The following is an 18,326-nucleotide window of genomic DNA, read 5'->3' on the forward strand; positions in this document are numbered from 1 at the left end:
GCTAGCATGCCCGTATATGCAAACCCCTTCAAAACCCATTCGAAGAAACACAAGAATATTTGCTATTACAAACAAGCGAGTAGAACAAACCATCCACCACCGCGCCGGAAAAGCACTAAGAATGGCACTCCCATGTCATGTGTCGAAATCATAAAACCGGGAGATCGAACGTAAAATGGAACTTAAAAAAAAATCATCTCTGTTAAATGCAATACATCGAGACATGATCAATCGCGTCGTGATATTTAGAAACAATGATAAAGGGATACGGGAGCTCCAGGCCCAGACACTTAGGCCAGAGCTCTAGGGCTTTGCTGTTGAATGTGCTGCAGGAGGGCATCGAACAGGCGACCAATCTGCGAGCATTGCATTAGCACAAAAGTAGTATAACATCAATTAGCTGGTTAAAATCTTACCTCAGGCGCAGCCTGGATGAAAGGAAGTTGGAAGAACGAGTAGCCCCGGTTCTGAAGCAGCTCCTGCAAGGTAATGATCAAACCCCAAGGGTGAGGGCGGTGAACAATGAGTCTTTCCAAAAGCACTCGAATGATCTGCTGACGGATGTCGGACTCATCCTGATCCGAGTTGTCTGCTCCAAAGAGGCGAAGGATCGCGAAGCTGAAATAGTAGGTGTGGCTGTTGGGGTAACGGAGTTGATTCGCCATCGCGCTCAGCAGGTAATAACGGGCCTCGGGTCGTAGCGCCTTTGCGAGCTTCTCCAGGAGTGCCGAATGAATAGTGTTGTCGAAAGCTGCACGGGTGTTGCCCTTGGAAGAGTTGGAGGAGATTGCGGCCTGGCCGATATAGAGTACCAGTGCATTAACGAAAACAACACTGACATTGATTGGACCGTAGAAAAGACCAGTTTCCTTGGTTGTGGGGTTATAGATGGCATCACAAATCTGCAGAACGGATGAGTCGGACACACTGCTGCCCTGAAGAGCACTATCGACGACATCCTTGACGTTGGCCCGCTGCAAAGGAGCGGTAACATCACCAGCGATCTTCGGAGCTTCCCGCATCTCTTCCAAACGCTCAACCTTCAGGCCCTCCCTGAATGGGTCCGGAAGTTTGTGGAACGACGACGGATAAGCACTGAGAACAAGGTTCCGAAGCTGTGCACAGTGTGCGGGGATGACATTGCAGAATTGAAAGTGGTTCTCCGCCACAAATTCGGGGAAGTCATGGTGCAGTATCAACAGGATGCGAAGCACGCCCTTGTACAGATCCTTGGCAACGTAAGAAATGTTGGCAGGCTTGAGCTGCTCGCCAATGTAAAAGAGCAGAGCTTGCATGAGTTCGCAGTACGGTCCCCAGCCTGCTCGCTCGGGCATGTTCAACATGCCAGACATGAAGAATCTGTGGGAAACAAGGGAGAGCCATCCATAAACGAAGGCGGGGCAGTATTTCGGTTGGAGAGATAGAAACTTGTTAGCAAAAGCAAACATCATGTCCCGATGCTGGTCGATGTGCTGAAGACCATTCATGGAATATTCACACAGCATGCTGGAGAACAGTCTGAAGAAGACACGTTGGTTGAAGGCCTCGCCCCTCATAACTTGGTGGTGGTTCAAGACCAGCACAAGAAGCGACAAGATTGAGTTGAAGTACACGGATTTGTTGGCCTTCACAGCTCCCGTGCCTTCGCCCTGGAATTTGACCAATAAGATGACCAGCTTGGCAAGGGCGTCAATGTAAAGGAATGCTTCGTCCAGACTTCCACCAGGATTCTGAGACTCGTGCTCAAACATGGCGACCGAAATGTCAATACTAAGCCGGAAGAATAAGGCAGAGTCTTCCTGGTTGTTCATGACTTGTCGTTGGTGCATATCCCTAAGGAAAGAGAAATAGGTTCTGTCAGTAGCACCAGGCGCCTTGTAGATTCCAATCCATTCGGTGAAGATGTATTCCATTTGATCCCGTTTCGACCTTGCCGTGTCGCTGAGGAACGCATTGACTGTTTCGGGAATTCCAGACTCACGCAACTTGCGGATAATATCGTTGGCCGGCGCGATGTTGGCATCCTCCACCAACCACTGGCTCATGGCTTCAAGGCTACCTGAGAAATCCGATCGCAAGGCAGAGGGCTCCTCGCTGAATAGAACACGGTCCATCAGGCTGCCAAGGAGCTCCAAAGCGCCGACACTCTTTTGAAGGACCATCTTGCTGATGATCATGTCGACGCGACGGATGTCAAGGAGCCCAGCGTCGATGAGCGCAACTGTGACCGGCACGTTGAACATGTGCTCATCATCGATGTCCGAAAGCACTGCCCAAGTGTAACGTGCGACGATAGACGACATGTCGCATAATTTTGCGAGGAGGTGCACCAGAACCTCAATTTCGAGCGTTCCTTGGGTTTGAGAGTACAAGGTCGCACAGATTTTGAGCGATGTCATTCTAGCCAACTCATCTCCATTGGGCGTAGACAGTATGGTGCGTAGTGCTTGGTTGTACTCCTGTAGAACAGGGCTGTCACGGCCCAGGTCTTTCACGTGTTCCTCAGAAGCATTGCGGGCAACTTGTTGAAGGTCGGAAACGATGCTTTCGACCTTGTCCCGTGGGCTCTGAGCCTCGAGGAACCCGTTTAACTGTGGCTGCGCGCCAACAAGTCCAGGCTGCTGCAGTCGAGCCTCTTGCTGCGCCTGTGGAGTCCTATGGGGAACAGCAGGCTGTTCTGCGGGGGTAGACAGGTTCGGGATTGCTGGGTATGATTCTTGAAGAATATCAGGGAGTTGCCGACCAGAATCAGAAGAAACGTTCTGAACATGGGCTGCTCCCGGACCGCGAGACTGGCGTGCGAATTCCTCGTAAATGGCCAGCTGTTCCTTGTTCAATCCTCCAGGAGCTTGTCGATAAGGCTCGGGAATGAAAAGACCCCACCGGTTCATAGACGGGTCGATGAATGGCTCATTCGGCCGGGTGGCCCGATGACGTCGGCGCGCCTCCAGTTGAGGTTCGATGACCTTTTCGATCTCAGGGAGAGCTTTCTCCTCTGCTGCCTTCTCGACAATCCCACAAGCAGCATCGAGATTATCATTGACGCACATCAAGATCAAACCTTCCGGCATTGGTTGATCCGAATACTCTTGCTGGATCATCCGGATATAGTTTGTCATGCTAACCTTGAGGGGCTCCTTGCAGGTCACGAGAGCTAGGCTTCCCGCGAGTTGTCTCACCATGACGCCTGCCGCATGGCGCATCTTTTCCTCATCAGGCTCGATTGCAAAGTCTTTCGAGACGAGCTGAACTGTGGAGATAGAGGCAATGGTAACTGAACGTTCTACCACTGGTGTAATTATTTCCGCTATAGCGCGCTCCACAGCGCTGTGAACGATCTGCCGAAGAACATTTGGATCCACCATGCTGCTCGCCGAAGACGGCAGAACAAGGATCTTGTCCAAGCTGGGTAGAGAGGACATGATCGCAGCAGGCGAAAGTCTTTCATTTCTCACACTCTGCCCGATACCGCTGAGCGCCATATCTTCAAACGCTTCAAGACCATCAGGAATATTCGCCGTCGACAGTGCATCTTCGAAATGAGCGGACCGGTCTCGTATGATAACAGAGGGTTCAATCGTTTTGTGGTCAAGATCAAGATCCTTGCACAGCACCTCAATCTCAAACTTGAGATTCAGTTTCAACTCGGCGAAATGGTAGAGCTCCAGGAGCAAGGCGAGAATATCCATCAGCCAAGGGTTCGGAGGCTTAAAAACTGTGGACTTTGTGGCCTGGACCAGTGTCTTGCAGGTGAACGGAATGACGATCGTGAGGCGCTGACTGTCGTAACCCTCCAACAGAAGACCCTTAAAATAGATGTCTTTATGTTTGACGGGTTTGTCCTTGGCAATCGTAAGAGAACCCAGCCACGCGCCGAGATTTTTCAGATGACCACGATCGGTAGACGAATTCAGAGTCGCCTCCGAATTGAGAAGCTTGCTGGCGCTGACATATGTCTCCCGCAGAACCTCCGCCCAGAGTATCTTGCTGTCAAGACGTTCGAGAAGATCAAGATACAGCTGCTGGAAATTTGGCTGCAGCTTGGCACGCTCTTCTACCAAATAGGAGGCGAACCATTGGTGGTGTTGGTCACGCAACACTTCGGTAAGGTCCTGTAGCTTGTCTTCCAGATTGTTGTCTGACACGTTGTTCAAGACGAAAAGAATTTTATCTTGGACCGTTTCATCCGGATCCTGATAGATTTCCGGCCGAAGTAGAGGACCAACATTGACAGAACGAAATTTGCGGGAAACTCCATCGGTACCTGCGGGCTCCTCTAGATTGCCATTGACTAGGCCATCGACTTCGGAATCACGGGCCTGTGCTCCCTGTTCGCGTAGCACCTCCTCTGCCGTCTGAGAGATTGGCGTGCCGTGTAAACTTGGGATCTGCAGAAGCAGATGGCAGAAGCCCGCCCACTCAGAAAGCCGATTGATCAATTGCTCGATGGCCTCGACACCAAATTTGTACATCGGATCGTGCATATCGTGTTCTCGCACGGCTTCCAAGATCATACCCAAGCCAACCTTGAGCGTGATGCCATCCACGAGTCGGAAATTGATGATACCGCCAAACATGACTGCTGTCTTGGTCAAAGCCTCTAGGGGGTATTCATGGTAGCAGTGGTACTCGTCAATCAGCCCGTGTACCATGCAAGCAAACAAATCCTGCTCAGCGGGTTCTTTGGAGGACTTGTATCGCCTCATCAATTCCAGCATCTCTCGTAACGAGAGCTCTTCGTGGTACATTTTGCCGAAAAGTTCTTGCATCTGCTTGTCAACCGCCTCGGGCAACGAATTCCCATTTTCGCCATTGGCATCAATGATGTCATCGAAGCCTTCGCCATAGTTGATCAGTCTGGGATAGGTCTGAATGCAGATACGCTGCACCGGGGTAAGGTTCTCCCGGTCACCAACGAACTCTTCGAGCACCGACAACAGGGCATAGACGGTCTTGACAGAAAGGCTGACCATTTGTGGGGCAAGCTGTTCTTTCCTCTGAACATGGAGCTCGTCTTCGGCCTTGATTCTCAAGAACTTTGACAACAAGCTACCCATATCCATAGGTCCTTTTTGGGCGGCATTTCGGACCCACTGAGCGAGGTCAAACGGGCCTTTACGATGAGCGTAGCAAGCAAGATCCATAGCAAGTCCATTGGTATAGCCGAGGAGGTAGTCCAGCCATCCATACTCCATGGCATGCTCATAAATGGCAGCGGTTGAAGTCGGATCTTGTGTGAAAGTGGCGAAGAGTTGCTCAGCGACCCATTGACGGTCCTGACGCCACGCCCCGTGGAGAGCAAGTTGATACCCCTCTTCTTGCTTCAAGATGAAAACGATGAGCGTCCGTAGGACGAAACTTTGTTGGACAGCTGTCCAAGGCTGTGGGAGAGCCAATGCAGAGCATAGGAAAACCGGAAGGTCGTATTGAACAAGGGTTTTGATGAGAATTTGGCTCTCAGCAGCAGCCCAAGATGCTTGAGAGAATAGAACCAGGTCGAAGATGGCTTTCATGGCGTCCAAAGATCGAAGGGGCGACTTGGCTGCACGCTCACCTTGAAGGCGGACGAGTTCCGGGCCGTCGGCAAAGAAGTCAACTGGGAAGGTGGCTCGGAGGCTCGGAATCTGCGAAACATCAGTTCGAGAAGCAATGAACGCTCTCAAAAAGGAAATCTGCGTATCACGGTGTTCCCAATCTCCGCCCCACAATTTCTGAACATCTAAGCTCGGATTCTCTGCGGCCAAAGCTGAAAGAGGAGCGTAAAGTTTGGCAAATTGCTTGGGATCCACCCTTAGGCCTTCGCGATCAAAATGCCGGAGCACGAGTGGCCAGTTAATTTGTTGTTCGCCGTAATGTGATTGGACAGCTGAAAGGTAAGTCTCGAGGGAGAATTGCCGCCAATACTGCGAAAGGACCATAAAAAGAAGTGCACTGGCAATATGCTCCTCGTTCCAGCAATCGGGGCCAGAAATGCTAACGACTTCACTCACGGCATCCGGGTTCGAGGTCGCCTTCGGGCCCTTGGAGTGAAGTTGCCTGACTAGAGTGTACCGAGGATTGATGAAGTTGAACATTTGTAGGGAAGATGAAATCTCGAATGGCATGTCCATGGCCAATTTCTGATAACGCAAGTTTGCTGCATATACAAGCTTGGCTTTCACATCGTCGGTGAAATTTCGCGGCGGATACAGTATGAAACGCTCGATCGTCATGCCAATGAATGAAGTTGTGTGATCCTTGGTTAATTCGGAAGGAGTCGCCAGGGTCTGTAGAAATGGCGTCACGGAGTTTGAAAGGATGGCATCGGCTGATTCGAGAAGCCCCAATGTCAGTCATGATATAAAACCAAAGAGAGCAAGGAAGGGACAAGAAAGCGTATTCAGTAAAAGAGATACATACCTTTAGCACGCAGGTCCGACTTATTGGCTGCCTTGAATGCGAGTGCAAGCGCCACTTTTGAGAGCGGGTCAAGCTTGAAGTGGTTCAGAAATGTCGAAAGATCGAAATCACGGAAAATATCCCCTTCGGAGCTGTCGATCGTCTCTGCGATCTTCTGAGCTTGTTCTATGTCCTGGCACACCTTCTGCATCTCCTGAACCAAGAGTGGATAATTTCCTGCATTCTCAACGGACTTGTTTACTCCTGGGAAGATTTGCGGGGAATTGCCTGTGAGAAGGCGCCGAAAGTACTTGGAAAAGACCTCCATTCCGTTGGATTCGACAAGCTACCATGGCACGTTAGCTACATTGGCCCCCATCAAGCCGATAGATGGCAGTGACTTACTTTGTGAATCTGAGCAGCTTTAGTCTCCCACTTCTCTTTACCCTCCTTTTCCGTAATGGAATCCAAAAGGAGGAAAACTTGTGCAATGGATATTTTAGTCAACGACGACTGGCTTGCGTGAGCTGCAGCTCCGGCGGCTGACGAGCCCGGCTTGTCAGAGGGGAATCCCGTAGGTGAATTCACGGTTGTGGATAACGGAGAGAAGACAGTGCCTCTGGAAGAACTGGTGCCACCTCCGCCTCCCCCGATGCCTCCACCGCCTACGATAGAGCCTGCCGTGGAAGCCAAATGTGACCCTGAAGGGGTGTGAGCTCGGACTTTGGGAGAGGACACTGACTGTCCCGGTTGCTGATGTTGCTGTTGGTGCTGCTGCTGCGAGCCAGACTGAAAGGCGGCAAAAGGTGACGACGTGGAGGCTGGTGAAGGCGCGTTACGACCACCAGAAAGACCCCTTGTGGAACTCAGCACGGCGGAAAAGGAAGAAGTCAAGGGGGAGGAAGTTGAAGCACCAGGGCCAGGACTGCTCGACTGAGGAAGCCCGCGGGAGGTGGAAGAGGGGATCGATGACGAGGTGAGGTTGGAGGTTGCGAGGGGGGTCAACCCACGGCGGAGGTTGGACTGAGACGCGGACGACGGACCCCAAGCAGATTGCTGTGCCCGGGTAGGCCTGGTCGAAGAAGACTTATCGGTGCCAGAAGCAATCGACGATTGGGAGGAAGGGGGAGGGGGAGGGAAGGTCATCTAGGAAACGCGATCATTTGACTTGGGGGAGGACGAACGAAACAATTTTTTATGATTTCGTAGTGATAGTGGGGGAATCTGATCTAGCCGAAGATAAGATGAAGTGAATTTGCGGAGAAATTCCGGAAGGGATGAGTAGAAGACGGTGATGGTGACCGTGGAAAAGGAAGTTGCTTCGTGGCACACAAGTTTCTCGACGGGAGGTCCAAGAAGAGTGAAGTCGAGAATGGATGAGAGGTGGAGAGGCTCTGAGCTGCCGAGCTAGCCTGTTTGGGAAGGCGGAAAGTGGCAGCATCAGGCTAGGGCACGATACTAGACAGCGAGAAAGATAGACCACGGTAACAGAAGTCAAGAAGACACGTGTTGATCGTTGATATATATAGGTACACTCAATCTTTATCTCTCTGTTCTTGTGTCGTTATGCCAAATTTACTTGCTGTATGCGTCACGTGTTGTTCCTGACAATCGGGTATCTGCTTATGTAATCTCTGAGTCATTTCATCGGGTGGGCTTTATCTTCCCATATTCGGCAATCTTCATAGATCGCTGCAAAACCACGGTAACAACGTGTTATACGAAGCTCCGTAACTCATAATGATAGGAATACCTTGCTCCTCTTCATTCTTCAGTCTGCTCACTGCACTATTTAAGCTCGTTGACGATGACTAACATGACCAACCCATAATCCATCCAGCTGTCACAGATCCCTCTATATGGGAGGAGCTGGGAAGTCAGACATTCAATAATCGCCAGATCTCTTTCACTGACCCTGCGCAGTTGTTGATGTAACTAGCTGATGGCTGGACCAAAAATCCGGAAAAACTTGGTGACGACTGGTCTTCCAGGCAGTTCCGCTACGGATTTGATAGGGGAAACGATATCAAGTCCTTGGAGCTCAAGGATATAATCATTCCATGAAAGACGTTTTCACGTTTTTGAATGTCTCATATTTTCTTGCTCTTACTTTATATCGCAATCCTTGCTAAAACTAGAATTGTACCTCGTTAAATCTCGTCTCTGCAGTTCATAGCTACCATAATGGCATGCAGAAACCCATCAACGGCCAAGTCAATATCAAAATCGCCTACTAATGGGGTCTTCCCAAGTGTGTTTGCTCTAAGGGACGTCTATCCTTTAGATTCTCCAGCTTCTCAACAACGTCGCCAATGATATTGATGGCTATTGGGCAGCTGCAGGACGCTTAAGCAACGTATATCCCTGACTATAATAGTCTACCTGTTGGAAGGGAGTAGAAATAACCTGTCCTTGAACCGAATCGAAGCACTATTCACACAATTAGTAAAACTCGAACCCTCTAGCCACGCCCTCAAAACGCATCGAAACTGAACGCAACCACAGCGACAGGGACACACCATATTGTATGGACTTCTTGTGCTTTTTCTGCCGTTACCCTACCCGGTTCCTGCTTGAGCAAACAAGGACTCATTCTATTTCCCACCAACATCAACCGTCGCAAATTAGTGCGGGACGTTAGGGAGAAACATGGCACCATTTATGTACCAGGTTACCTAGTGCGACCAAGGAGGTTCCCCATGTAGATTCCTTGGGTACAGCAGCACTAGCACTTGACTTGACAAGAGTCGTCTTGCGAGATATGCTGTCGTCGACTCTCAGTTGATGCGATTGCGCCCTGCACCCGCAAAGGACAAGAGCGAGAATTTGGAAAGTGTCGCAGAAGGTATACTCTGATCAAGGCGACGAAGTGAGGCTTTGCCTTGATTTTCCCGCCATTTTAGTCAGGGTCAGCCCAGCGCAGGCCAGTTTTACGGGCTTGCTTTGTCAACAAGGACTTTTTTTTTTTTGTCAGCGTACCATATGCATGACAATGCTCCCGAGTGTACCAGGAAATTGCTCCAGAAAGGTATGAAGATATTAGTCTTACATTTGTGACATGTCCTAAGTTGTATAACTTAACCACGTGGATGTACGATTCCTCTGGCAGCGTTGACTGATGCTGATATGCTGCAACCCGATTCAGATAACCAGTCAACCTGACCCCACAGATTCAAGGGAAAACAATTAGAATTCAAGATAATTGTAGTTTAACATCTCACTCCTTCTTTGCAAATTTATCAGGTGTAAATTCAGTAAATTACCCAAAACCGTCATGATGAACTGGCAATGGGCAGTTGTATGTAATTCCGGTGGTTGCCCCGAGAGACGCGCTGCGGTAAACAGCCCAACCTGGCACGCCGCCATGCCAGCTGAACACTGACAGACCTCCAGTTCTGCCCATTCCTTCCGCAGTCTGTGGCTCTGGGGAAGAATTCCTGGTGGTGTTGACTTGTTTTCTATTCTCTCTCTCTCACTTATCGTTATTATCTTTTATCTGTGTTGTTCCATTCTGCCTGTTGGCCGTGCTTCCTCCGTTGTTGCTGTACTGTATGAGCAAAGGCTGGTCCCGAGTCTCAGTTAACGCAGTGAACGAAGGAAAAAGAGTGAGCAGCAATGCCGGGAACAGTGGCAGACGGTCCAACCGTCTCTCTATCCTGTATGTCGCCAGATGAGATACCCCATGGTAGATAAGAAGTGAAGCTAACATTCGTGTCTCGTAGTCGCGAATAATTTCTGGGGTAAAGAGGATGCCGGAGTTCCGCCTATGCTCGATCGAATGCACAACGCCAAGGTGACCTGCGATGAATTGAAAAACTTCTATAACCGTGCGTATATGTGGTGGTTCTGGTGGACGCTATTCTGGGGAACGTGACTGATGGGATTGATAGTTCGCGCCGCGATCGAGGATGAATATTCGAGAAAGCTACTTGCACTTTGCCGTAAATCGCTAGGTGCAGGTGAAACGGGCTCGCTCCGTTCTTCCTTTGATGTTGTTCGAACCGAGACAGAATCCATTGGGAAGGCACACGCCGCCATTGCGAGTCAAATGAAACGAGAATTGGAAGAGCCCTTGGTTGCTTTTGCCGGTGGATCGAAGGAAAGAAGGAAGATCATTCAGAACGGCATCGAGCGTTTGCTCAAGACTAAGATTCAGCAAACGCAAACAGTAAACAAGGTGAGGAGAAATTTCCTGTTTACCGGCGGCGACAATTCGAGTGCTAATTCCATTGCAGACTCGGGATCGCTATGAACAGGATTGCCTGAGAATTAAGGGGTACCTCGCACAGGGACACATGGTAATGGGTCAAGAGGAACGAAAGAACAAGGCGAAACTCGAGAAAACGCAAATCCAGCTCGCATCTAGCAGCAGCGAATACGAAACCGCCGTGAAGATTCTCGAAGAGACGACCGGCCGTTGGAATAAGGAATGGAAGGCAGCCTGCGATGTGAGTGGACCTCGATACATGCCACATGTGAAGAAAATGATAGGCTAACCGTGTCACAGAAATTCCAAGACCTCGAGGAAGAGCGCCTTGACTTCACCAAAAGCAGTCTGTGGACATATGCCAACATTGCATCTACCGTCTGTGTGAGCGACGATGCCGTATGTTACACCTGAGAACATCAGCAGCGTCATACTAATGAGTCTCTAGTCGTGTGAAAAGATCCGTCTGGCCCTCGAGGACTGTGAAGTCGAAAAGGACATTGTTTCTTTCATTAAAGAGAGAGGAACCGGCCAGGAAATCCCTGACCCGCCGAAATTCATCAATTTCTGCCGAGGAGATATCAACGACACCAGTTCAGAGGCATCTGCTGAAGAGGATGGATACTCCGTTGCCCAATTCCAGCGTACGATAAATCCTGCTTTCCGCAGCTCCTCTCCGCAGCCATCCACATACGAATCTCACCATGATCCTTCGGCCGAAATCGCGAACATGGTAGGACAGATAGAGGCTCCTCCCCAGGCAAGCCGAGAAGCCTCTATCACTCCGCAGAAGTCGACACAGCAACCTGCGCCCTTGGATCTCCGTCGCGGTGGCCAACCTCCGCCAAACTATGACCCTAATCAGCATGGCGAGATTGCAAAGGTGCCTCACAACGCCTATCCAACAGACGGTATGACTATGTTCTGCCGCACCGGACCTCCTTCGGAGCGCAGTTCCGGAACGAACAGCGGCTACCGGCCATCGAGTCGAGACTCGCAGAGCGAACTCTCCAATCCTACATCCATGTCGAGCCAGGAGCCATCAAGTGCGAGACAATCTCCAACAAAGCCGACAAACGGTGTGGCGCTTCCGGGAATTAGTCCTGATAAACAGGTTCAGAAAAAGAGAAGTGCATTCTTTAGCAACAGTCCGTTTCGTCGCAAGAGTCGTCACGACAAAGACCGCAGCTCTGGCCCGTCGCAGCCACCCTCTCGCAGTGCATGGGATTCTTCATCGAAACAAACCAGCCCCGTTAAAGCTGCCCCTCAACCCCAACCCCAACAGCAACAGCAACAGCCGCCGCCGCCGCCGCCACAGCAACAGTTGCCAGCTCAATCACAGCCTCAATCTCCAGCTGTGATGGGCCCAGGCGATCGAGCCCCCAGTCCTGAGCCTGTGGATCCGAGGGCGAACTTCCAGCTTAATGTTGGCAACAACGTTTTTGACGTGGCTTCTCCGGAGAAGAAAAAGAGCTTGCAGCAACAGAGCAAGAGCGCTGATGACGAACTTGACCCCATTGCTCGTGCATTGGCGGACTTGAAGACCTCTGGAAAGTCACCATCGAGCCGTGTTTCTGCCGACAGATATCATGGTATAGCCAGCCCAGCTCCTTCTACCGCAGGACCACCGCCAGCCTACAACGACTCCTCGATGAAACGTCTTGATGCACCTCAACCGGCACACACATCTGCGCAGATGCAGAGGACAACGCAGAAATACATCGGTCAGGGCCAGAATATGTTCAGAAACCGGGGCAGCTCTCCTGGACCAGTTTCTCGGAACAGCGTGCAGTCTCAAGATTCTGCCCGAGCCCGGTCACCGACCCCAAGACGGAGCGCCAGTCCCAATATGTCCCCGCGCGTTGACACCCGCATGACCCAGTACAACAGGGGTACCAGTCCTAGCCCGAGCCCTTACCAGTCAAGCAGCATGAGAAGCCGTTATAGCCAGTCACCTAGCGTTGCAACGCCATCACAGCGACCAGGTGATGTGGCCTATTCTCCTCGCGAGTACGCTCCACGCTCGCCAAACATGGCACCACGCGCTGTCTCGCCCCAGCCTCAGTACAGACAGCAATCCCGGCCTTCCAGTGCCGGTGGCATGGAGCTGCAGCTGTCTCGTGGTGACATGTACGGCGGCGGCAGCGGCCGTGATGCATACAGTGCCCGTGGACGGGATACTGCAAGGCCGATTTCGTACTATGGAGATGCAGGAAGCACTGGTCGCTCCAGAAGCAGGACTCTGGCTGCTGCTGAGCCTGGAAGGCAGTTTAGCAGGGACGGACGTCCAATTCTGCACTTCGGTAAGTCAAACATTCCGCCCTACGTATCTTGCTTCGTCTTACTGACACTATCCACAGCCCGTGCAATGTACAGTTACGCCGCAGCCATCCCCGAGGAACTGGGCTTCACCAAGGGAGACGTCCTTTCCGTGCTCCGACTTCAGGATGACGGCTGGTGGGAAGCTGAAGTCGCGTCCGCCCCCCGGCGTACTGGCTTGGTTCCAAGCAACTATTTGCAAATCATCTAGATACCCATCTAACGAACAGCCACGATTTTTGCGAACGATTCTTAGCAGATGTTTTCGTATGCACGTGTTGGTTTCTTGTGTCTTTTTTGCCGTCTTATCGATTTGACGTGTACCCATGTACCCTCATGATATTTTACCATGATTAATTGCCAGTCTACATACACACTATTTTCCTATTGAAATAATTATCATGATTTTACTGGCGCTCTTGGTTTAGTTTCTTATCTACCCCCCCCAAACCGGTTTGTCCTGCTTTTTGCTCTTCATATTTCGCGTTCGTTGAAATCTCTCTATTTTATTTTGTCAGTGTTTCTGGAAATTATCACAAGAAAAAGGGAAAAAAAAAAAAAAGGCGCTATCAAGTCAAATATCGTTCATTACAATCGCTCTTTTCCAATGTTTTGTACCTAGTCTGGATAATGCAATCTAATCCCTCGTGTTGATATATATATATATATCTCAAAGCTGCTTCTCTAGTATACACATCCTAATTCGACTTCAATCCCGCTATTCATTTGGGATCCGGTTTGTTAATAACCCGAAGACAAATAGGATGCTCAATTCCATAAATCTAGTACAGGGGCTGACAACCACTTACAGGATACAGAGACGGTTTTGGCCCTAGTCTCCCGGCATCGTCACCACCACAGCAGAACACCGGAGACTACAAGATGCAGTGTCACAATCGGCGCCCGTGAGCCTTTTTGATTCCTATCTGAATTGCTGCATAGAGAATCCGTGCGCTCATGTGAGTTCTTGTGAAGGGGTTTGACTTTGCCCAAGATGGGAGTCTGCTTTGGCGCAGTACTCTTATTAGATGACGATGACGAGCACGGACTGGCCTCACTGAGAAGGCACCATTGATGTGGCAAACAGAAAGAGAGGAAGCAAAAGTTCTGGAATTTCCCTCCATGTAATCCAATCAGCACCGCGCAGTCCGGGCATGGATTGTGAAGACCTTTATGCAATGCCACTTCATCGTATATGTTTCGGATCCCTTTTCTCCTTGGCTGGGGCTTAGAACTCTCCAGGTGCTGTAAGGTTTGCCCTTGCTAATTTCCCGCACTAACTTGCGTATGTCGTTGTCAGTGGAAGATAAAAGTGATCTTCTTATTGCGCCAGCAGGGCCAGGGTCCAACGACGGCAGAAACAGACCTAAGACGACAAACAGTATGAAGTATTGCATTTCGTTATAGATGTATGGCAGCAGCTTGAACTTTGAGGTATTCGCAGGTCATGGCTTCCTGTTCCAGCTTTCATTCAACGTTTGCAGGCTATTCCGATCCAGCTCCAGTCCGGGTGGTCCCAGATGGAAAACTAATACAGTCAGCAATGTCTAGGTACCAAGTGACAGAAAGACTGTTTCCATATCAGTTCTTCTATTGCCTCTCGTGGACCGGTTAAGTCTCTTGTCGCCCCATGTCTGCTGGGGTTGCCGGCCGCATTTCTCATGAAAACGAGAATCTAAAGGGCTGTCAGTTTCCAGACAATGCACCAGACCCTAGCGCAAACATACCTTATAATGAGGCCAATAGTACGGTTCTCTTAAGTCTAAAGCCCATTTATTCCTGCGCTATATTAAACGTACCATGAAACGCGACACGGGTACCGCTTCAAACTGCGCGTTCAAGCAAAATGGGAAAATGTGAGTCGCTTCGGCGGCCTATTTCGGGATGTTGATGTGGTCATTGACAGCCTGGACAATTATAGCTCTGGTATCGTGATACGCAAGTACTCGTCAGAAGTGCAAAAGTTAAGGCATCTGAGAAACAAACCCCCCTCTTCTTCCTTCCATTCACAGCAGCAACAACAGCACTAAATACACTCCCAGGTAGACACATCAAGGACCTCGATTACTCGCACTTGAGCATCTTATTGTACCTCCAATTGCATTCATCTCTTTCACTCTCTTATTAAGTTGACTGACGAGAGTGCAGTGGGCATACTCAAATTATACTACTATCTCTTTGATATTCCAGTTCTCCATTTCACTAGAATCTTGGCAATTCGATCCTGAACAGCAAAGCAAGCAGTAGATAAGGGTTGCTATACATTCAATGTAACCGAGCACTGAGGAATATGTATTAAGTTACATGCCTTAAAGCGCAACCCTTGGCAGGAATATAAATACATAAGAAGCAAAGAGAAACTGACCCACAACCATAAAGAGGAATCGTACTCCAATACACCATGCTAAATAAAAGGCGAAAGCAAGAAATCGCAAAGAACAGTCCCAGTACCTCCAGGCGTAGCCGTAGACACAAGCATGGTCCAGAGTCTAATCCGCTCTTCCACATCCTTCTACCATGCACATAAAACCAGCCGGCGAGTCCAGTATCCGGATAGATGCATAGATGCAATAGGGCTCGGTATAAGCGTGGAATCCACGGTGTTGGATAGCAGGGCAAGCGCCAGCACTATTCACAACGCTACCATTACTGTTGTCATTGCTGCCGGCCACGGTAGGGTTTGTAGTAGTGGTAGTGGTTATAGTTGTGACAGTAGTAGTGGCAGTTGCCGCGGCGCTGGTGCTGGTGCTGGTGCTCGTACTCGTACTTGTGGTAGCCATGGTATGAGAAAGATTGGAGGTCGGATCACTGATAGGACTTGCCAGGTTGTGGCCGGCTTTGGCAAATCGACAGGAGAGCGAGACGTGGTCGTTGCGGTGGCCGCAGGTGTTTATTACGCGTTGGACGTGGCACATATTGCCGGTTTGGGCTGTGATGTCTCGGGTAAGTTTTTGCGGATAGCAAATATGGATTAGGGAAAAAAAAAGAAAAAGGTACGTCGACCAGAAACAGAAGGAAGGTCAGCTGCTTTATGTGTATGTAACAGCCCACCACCTTCGTTGAATTTGGGGGTAAAGCGGAAATTGAAGCTCGAGATACTGTCAAAAAATGACAATAAACAGAATTAGGTTATAAAGAAGTAAGAAAAGTAATTGTTCTCATGTTAAAAGTGAGTCAGTCCAGAGATGTTTTCTTTGGTGAAAAGGGAACAAGAAGTGATAGGGCATCGATGCTTCATGTCAAATATTCATTCATTCTTCATTTTAATTAGTATTTTACATTCTTACGCAAAGAAACTCTATGATAAAAGAACCAGTCGTGACATGAAATAGAAAAGGTGATATAGACAAGCGGATGGACTTCAGTATGATAGCACTGTACAATTGAACTTCCACTGCATGGGTATCTAGATAGTATATGCTGCCGCGCAAGTAATCGACACTTCACTCATCATCAACGAAGGAATTTGCAAGACGACCGAAAAATGGGACTTCAAAATGTTCGAGTGTGTCCACTAGAGGCAATCAGTAAGCAACATCCATGGGGTTCGTTTCCGCAAAACAAACGTACCATCTCTATAGGCATGGAGACTCAGAAATGCAATCAAAGCGAGGTCGCAGATAAATAAAAGCCATGAGAGAAAGCTCGAGAACGATAGGATCAGATGGAGGATAAAGATAGCCGTGAAGAGCATACTCGATTGCCACGCATGGAACCTGCAACAGCCAGTCAATTGAGTTATTTGAATAGCATCTTGCTATATTATCCAGAAACATACCGAACGTAGTCGCTCTTGTGCTCAAACAGCAACAGAAAGACACCTCCCGCCGGAGGTAGAAGCAGATATGCCAGCATCGCTTCATAATCCATCCGAATCGGGAGACTTGTGTCGAATGCCCCTAAATTCCATCGCCCTGTTTCGACATCTGGCCCAAATCCTCCTGTATTCCCAATACCACCGCTTTGTGTTGTATATTGTCCTTTGCTGGTAAAGTGACCGGGTGATGGTAGAGGACCCGCGACGGGAGGCGACTGAGGAGACCGGAGATGGTTATTCGGAGGGGGAGAAAGAGCCCGCTCGACTTCGGGCGATTCGTCTTGATACGGTGCGAAATCCATGGTGTCTGCGATAGAAAAACGATACTGGCGCAATTGAACGAGTTGTGTCTAATCGATAGCTGTGGTCGTGGTTGGAGAGATGGTTATCGCGTTGTCCGCGTGTTGTCTTGGCACATGATCTGATCTATACCAGATATCGTCTTTTGTATTTACTGGCATTTGATCTAATTTTAAAATAATATATCATACAATAGAATATTTGCTCGTCACTCGTAATCAACATCTCAACCCCTGCTTCTGCCACGCGCAGTTCCGATGCCCCTCCCCAGATTCCCACTGATAGGCCGTCGTGTCGTCATGGTAGATCCGGTTGTAGACCCTCGAGTAGCAGCAGTCCTCGCCGCGCTCGAACTATTACCAGAGTATGAGACGCTTGGAGTTCTACCCAGGCCAGTGCTGCGTACTCGACCCCGAGTACCAGTCGTGGTTCCACGCGTGCTTCTAGTGGTTGGTTGCGCCCGCTTCCTTGCGTCTTCTTCTGCCTTTCGAGCAGCGGCTTCTCGTTGCCTCTGCAGTTCCTGTTCGCGTCTTTCGGCTGCTTGTTGTTTTAGGATCGCTTCGTTTTCCATGTCGGCCACATCTTGCGTCGCTCCTTGCCAGTTCGGGTTGAGGATCAGTCGTTGGTTATGTTCGGTCTGGGAAAGGATTCGGGTCCAGGTGTTGAGTAGGGTCGCCGCGGAACTGACGGTTCGAGAAACGGTCTATAGTCCATCGCAAGTTAGACTTGTTCTCGGTCACAAGAAATCAGATCTAGAAAAATGTAGCATACATCCATATTTCCTTTGGCCTGGTCGAGGCTAGCAAGAAGACCTTCAATCACGTCGTTGATATTCCGGACACTCTGTAGCTCATTTCGCAAAGCTGCCTCGCGCGATTCCTGACGGTCAGACATCGTCTCTCCATCATCATGGGAGTGTCTGAGTTCTAGCGTCGGGCTACCATCGTCATGCGGAACCTTTGGTTTCACGTTCACGTTCTTGTTCCCCCGTTTGGAGGGAGAGTCCCAGAGATCCTCCGTATCATCATCAGAAAGTTGGAGCCTGTCCATCTCCTCTGCAGCACTGCGGAACGCCATTGTTCTCGGAGAATAAGTTGTAGTAGTATTCTGATGCGCGAAGAGGGGCAGAAATCGGCGTAAACAAATTGGTCCGGCGGAGTCAGTCAACCCCACGGTCAGCAATCAATCAACTCAAATTGAGGATCGACCAATCGAAAACAAACGATAACTCTTCGCGAAATTCAGTGGAAACGGACTATTCAATAGTAGTAATACAAGTCACCCATTTTGGGCATAGCAGGGCAA

General features: G+C 49.7%; 5 protein-coding genes across 5 annotated transcripts; 1 reads left to right on the top strand and 4 right to left on the bottom strand.

Annotated features, from left to right (window-relative positions):
- Positions 1-290: 290 nt before the first annotated feature.
- On the bottom strand, positions 291-7,524 carry ACHE_20995A (CCR4-NOT core subunit CDC39; the record flags this gene model as incomplete). Its single annotated transcript, XM_043285359.1, has 4 exons — positions 291-356; positions 417-6,307; positions 6,400-6,724; positions 6,784-7,524. 4 exons carry the CDS (start codon positions 7,522-7,524, stop codon positions 291-293), a joined length of 7,023 nt encoding a protein of 2,340 aa, XP_043134059.1.
- Positions 7,525-9,993: 2,469 nt separating this feature from the next.
- Positions 9,994-13,115, top strand: ACHE_20996S (formin-binding protein HOF1; the record flags this gene model as incomplete). The annotated part of the gene is made up of 7 exons (XM_043285360.1): positions 9,994-10,036; positions 10,101-10,205; positions 10,269-10,555; positions 10,614-10,826; positions 10,886-10,984; positions 11,034-12,888; positions 12,946-13,115. The coding sequence occupies 7 exons, from the start codon at positions 9,994-9,996 to the stop codon at positions 13,113-13,115; spliced, it is 2,772 nt and encodes a 923-aa protein (XP_043134060.1).
- A 2,278-nt stretch (positions 13,116-15,393) lies between these two features.
- Positions 15,394-15,819, bottom strand: ACHE_20997A (uncharacterized protein; the record flags this gene model as incomplete). Its single annotated transcript, XM_043285361.1, has 1 exon — positions 15,394-15,819. One exon carries the CDS (start codon positions 15,817-15,819, stop codon positions 15,394-15,396), a length of 426 nt encoding a protein of 141 aa, XP_043134061.1.
- Positions 15,820-16,347: 528 nt separating this feature from the next.
- On the bottom strand, positions 16,348-17,023 carry ACHE_20998A (DUF4870 domain-containing protein; the record flags this gene model as incomplete). The annotated part of the gene is made up of 3 exons (XM_043285362.1): positions 16,348-16,418; positions 16,475-16,620; positions 16,683-17,023. 3 exons carry the CDS (start codon positions 17,021-17,023, stop codon positions 16,348-16,350), a joined length of 558 nt encoding a protein of 185 aa, XP_043134062.1.
- A 224-nt stretch (positions 17,024-17,247) lies between these two features.
- ACHE_20999A (DASH complex subunit DUO1) lies at positions 17,248-18,098 on the bottom strand (the record flags this gene model as incomplete). Its single annotated transcript, XM_043285364.1, has 2 exons — positions 17,248-17,724; positions 17,793-18,098. The coding sequence occupies 2 exons, from the start codon at positions 18,096-18,098 to the stop codon at positions 17,248-17,250; spliced, it is 783 nt and encodes a 260-aa protein (XP_043134063.1).
- Positions 18,099-18,326: the final 228 nt, after the last annotated feature.

This window comes from Aspergillus chevalieri, chromosome 2 (assembly GCF_016861735.1).
Source record: "Aspergillus chevalieri M1 DNA, chromosome 2, nearly complete sequence".
Lineage (NCBI taxonomy): Eukaryota > Fungi > Ascomycota > Eurotiomycetes > Eurotiales > Aspergillaceae > Aspergillus > Aspergillus chevalieri.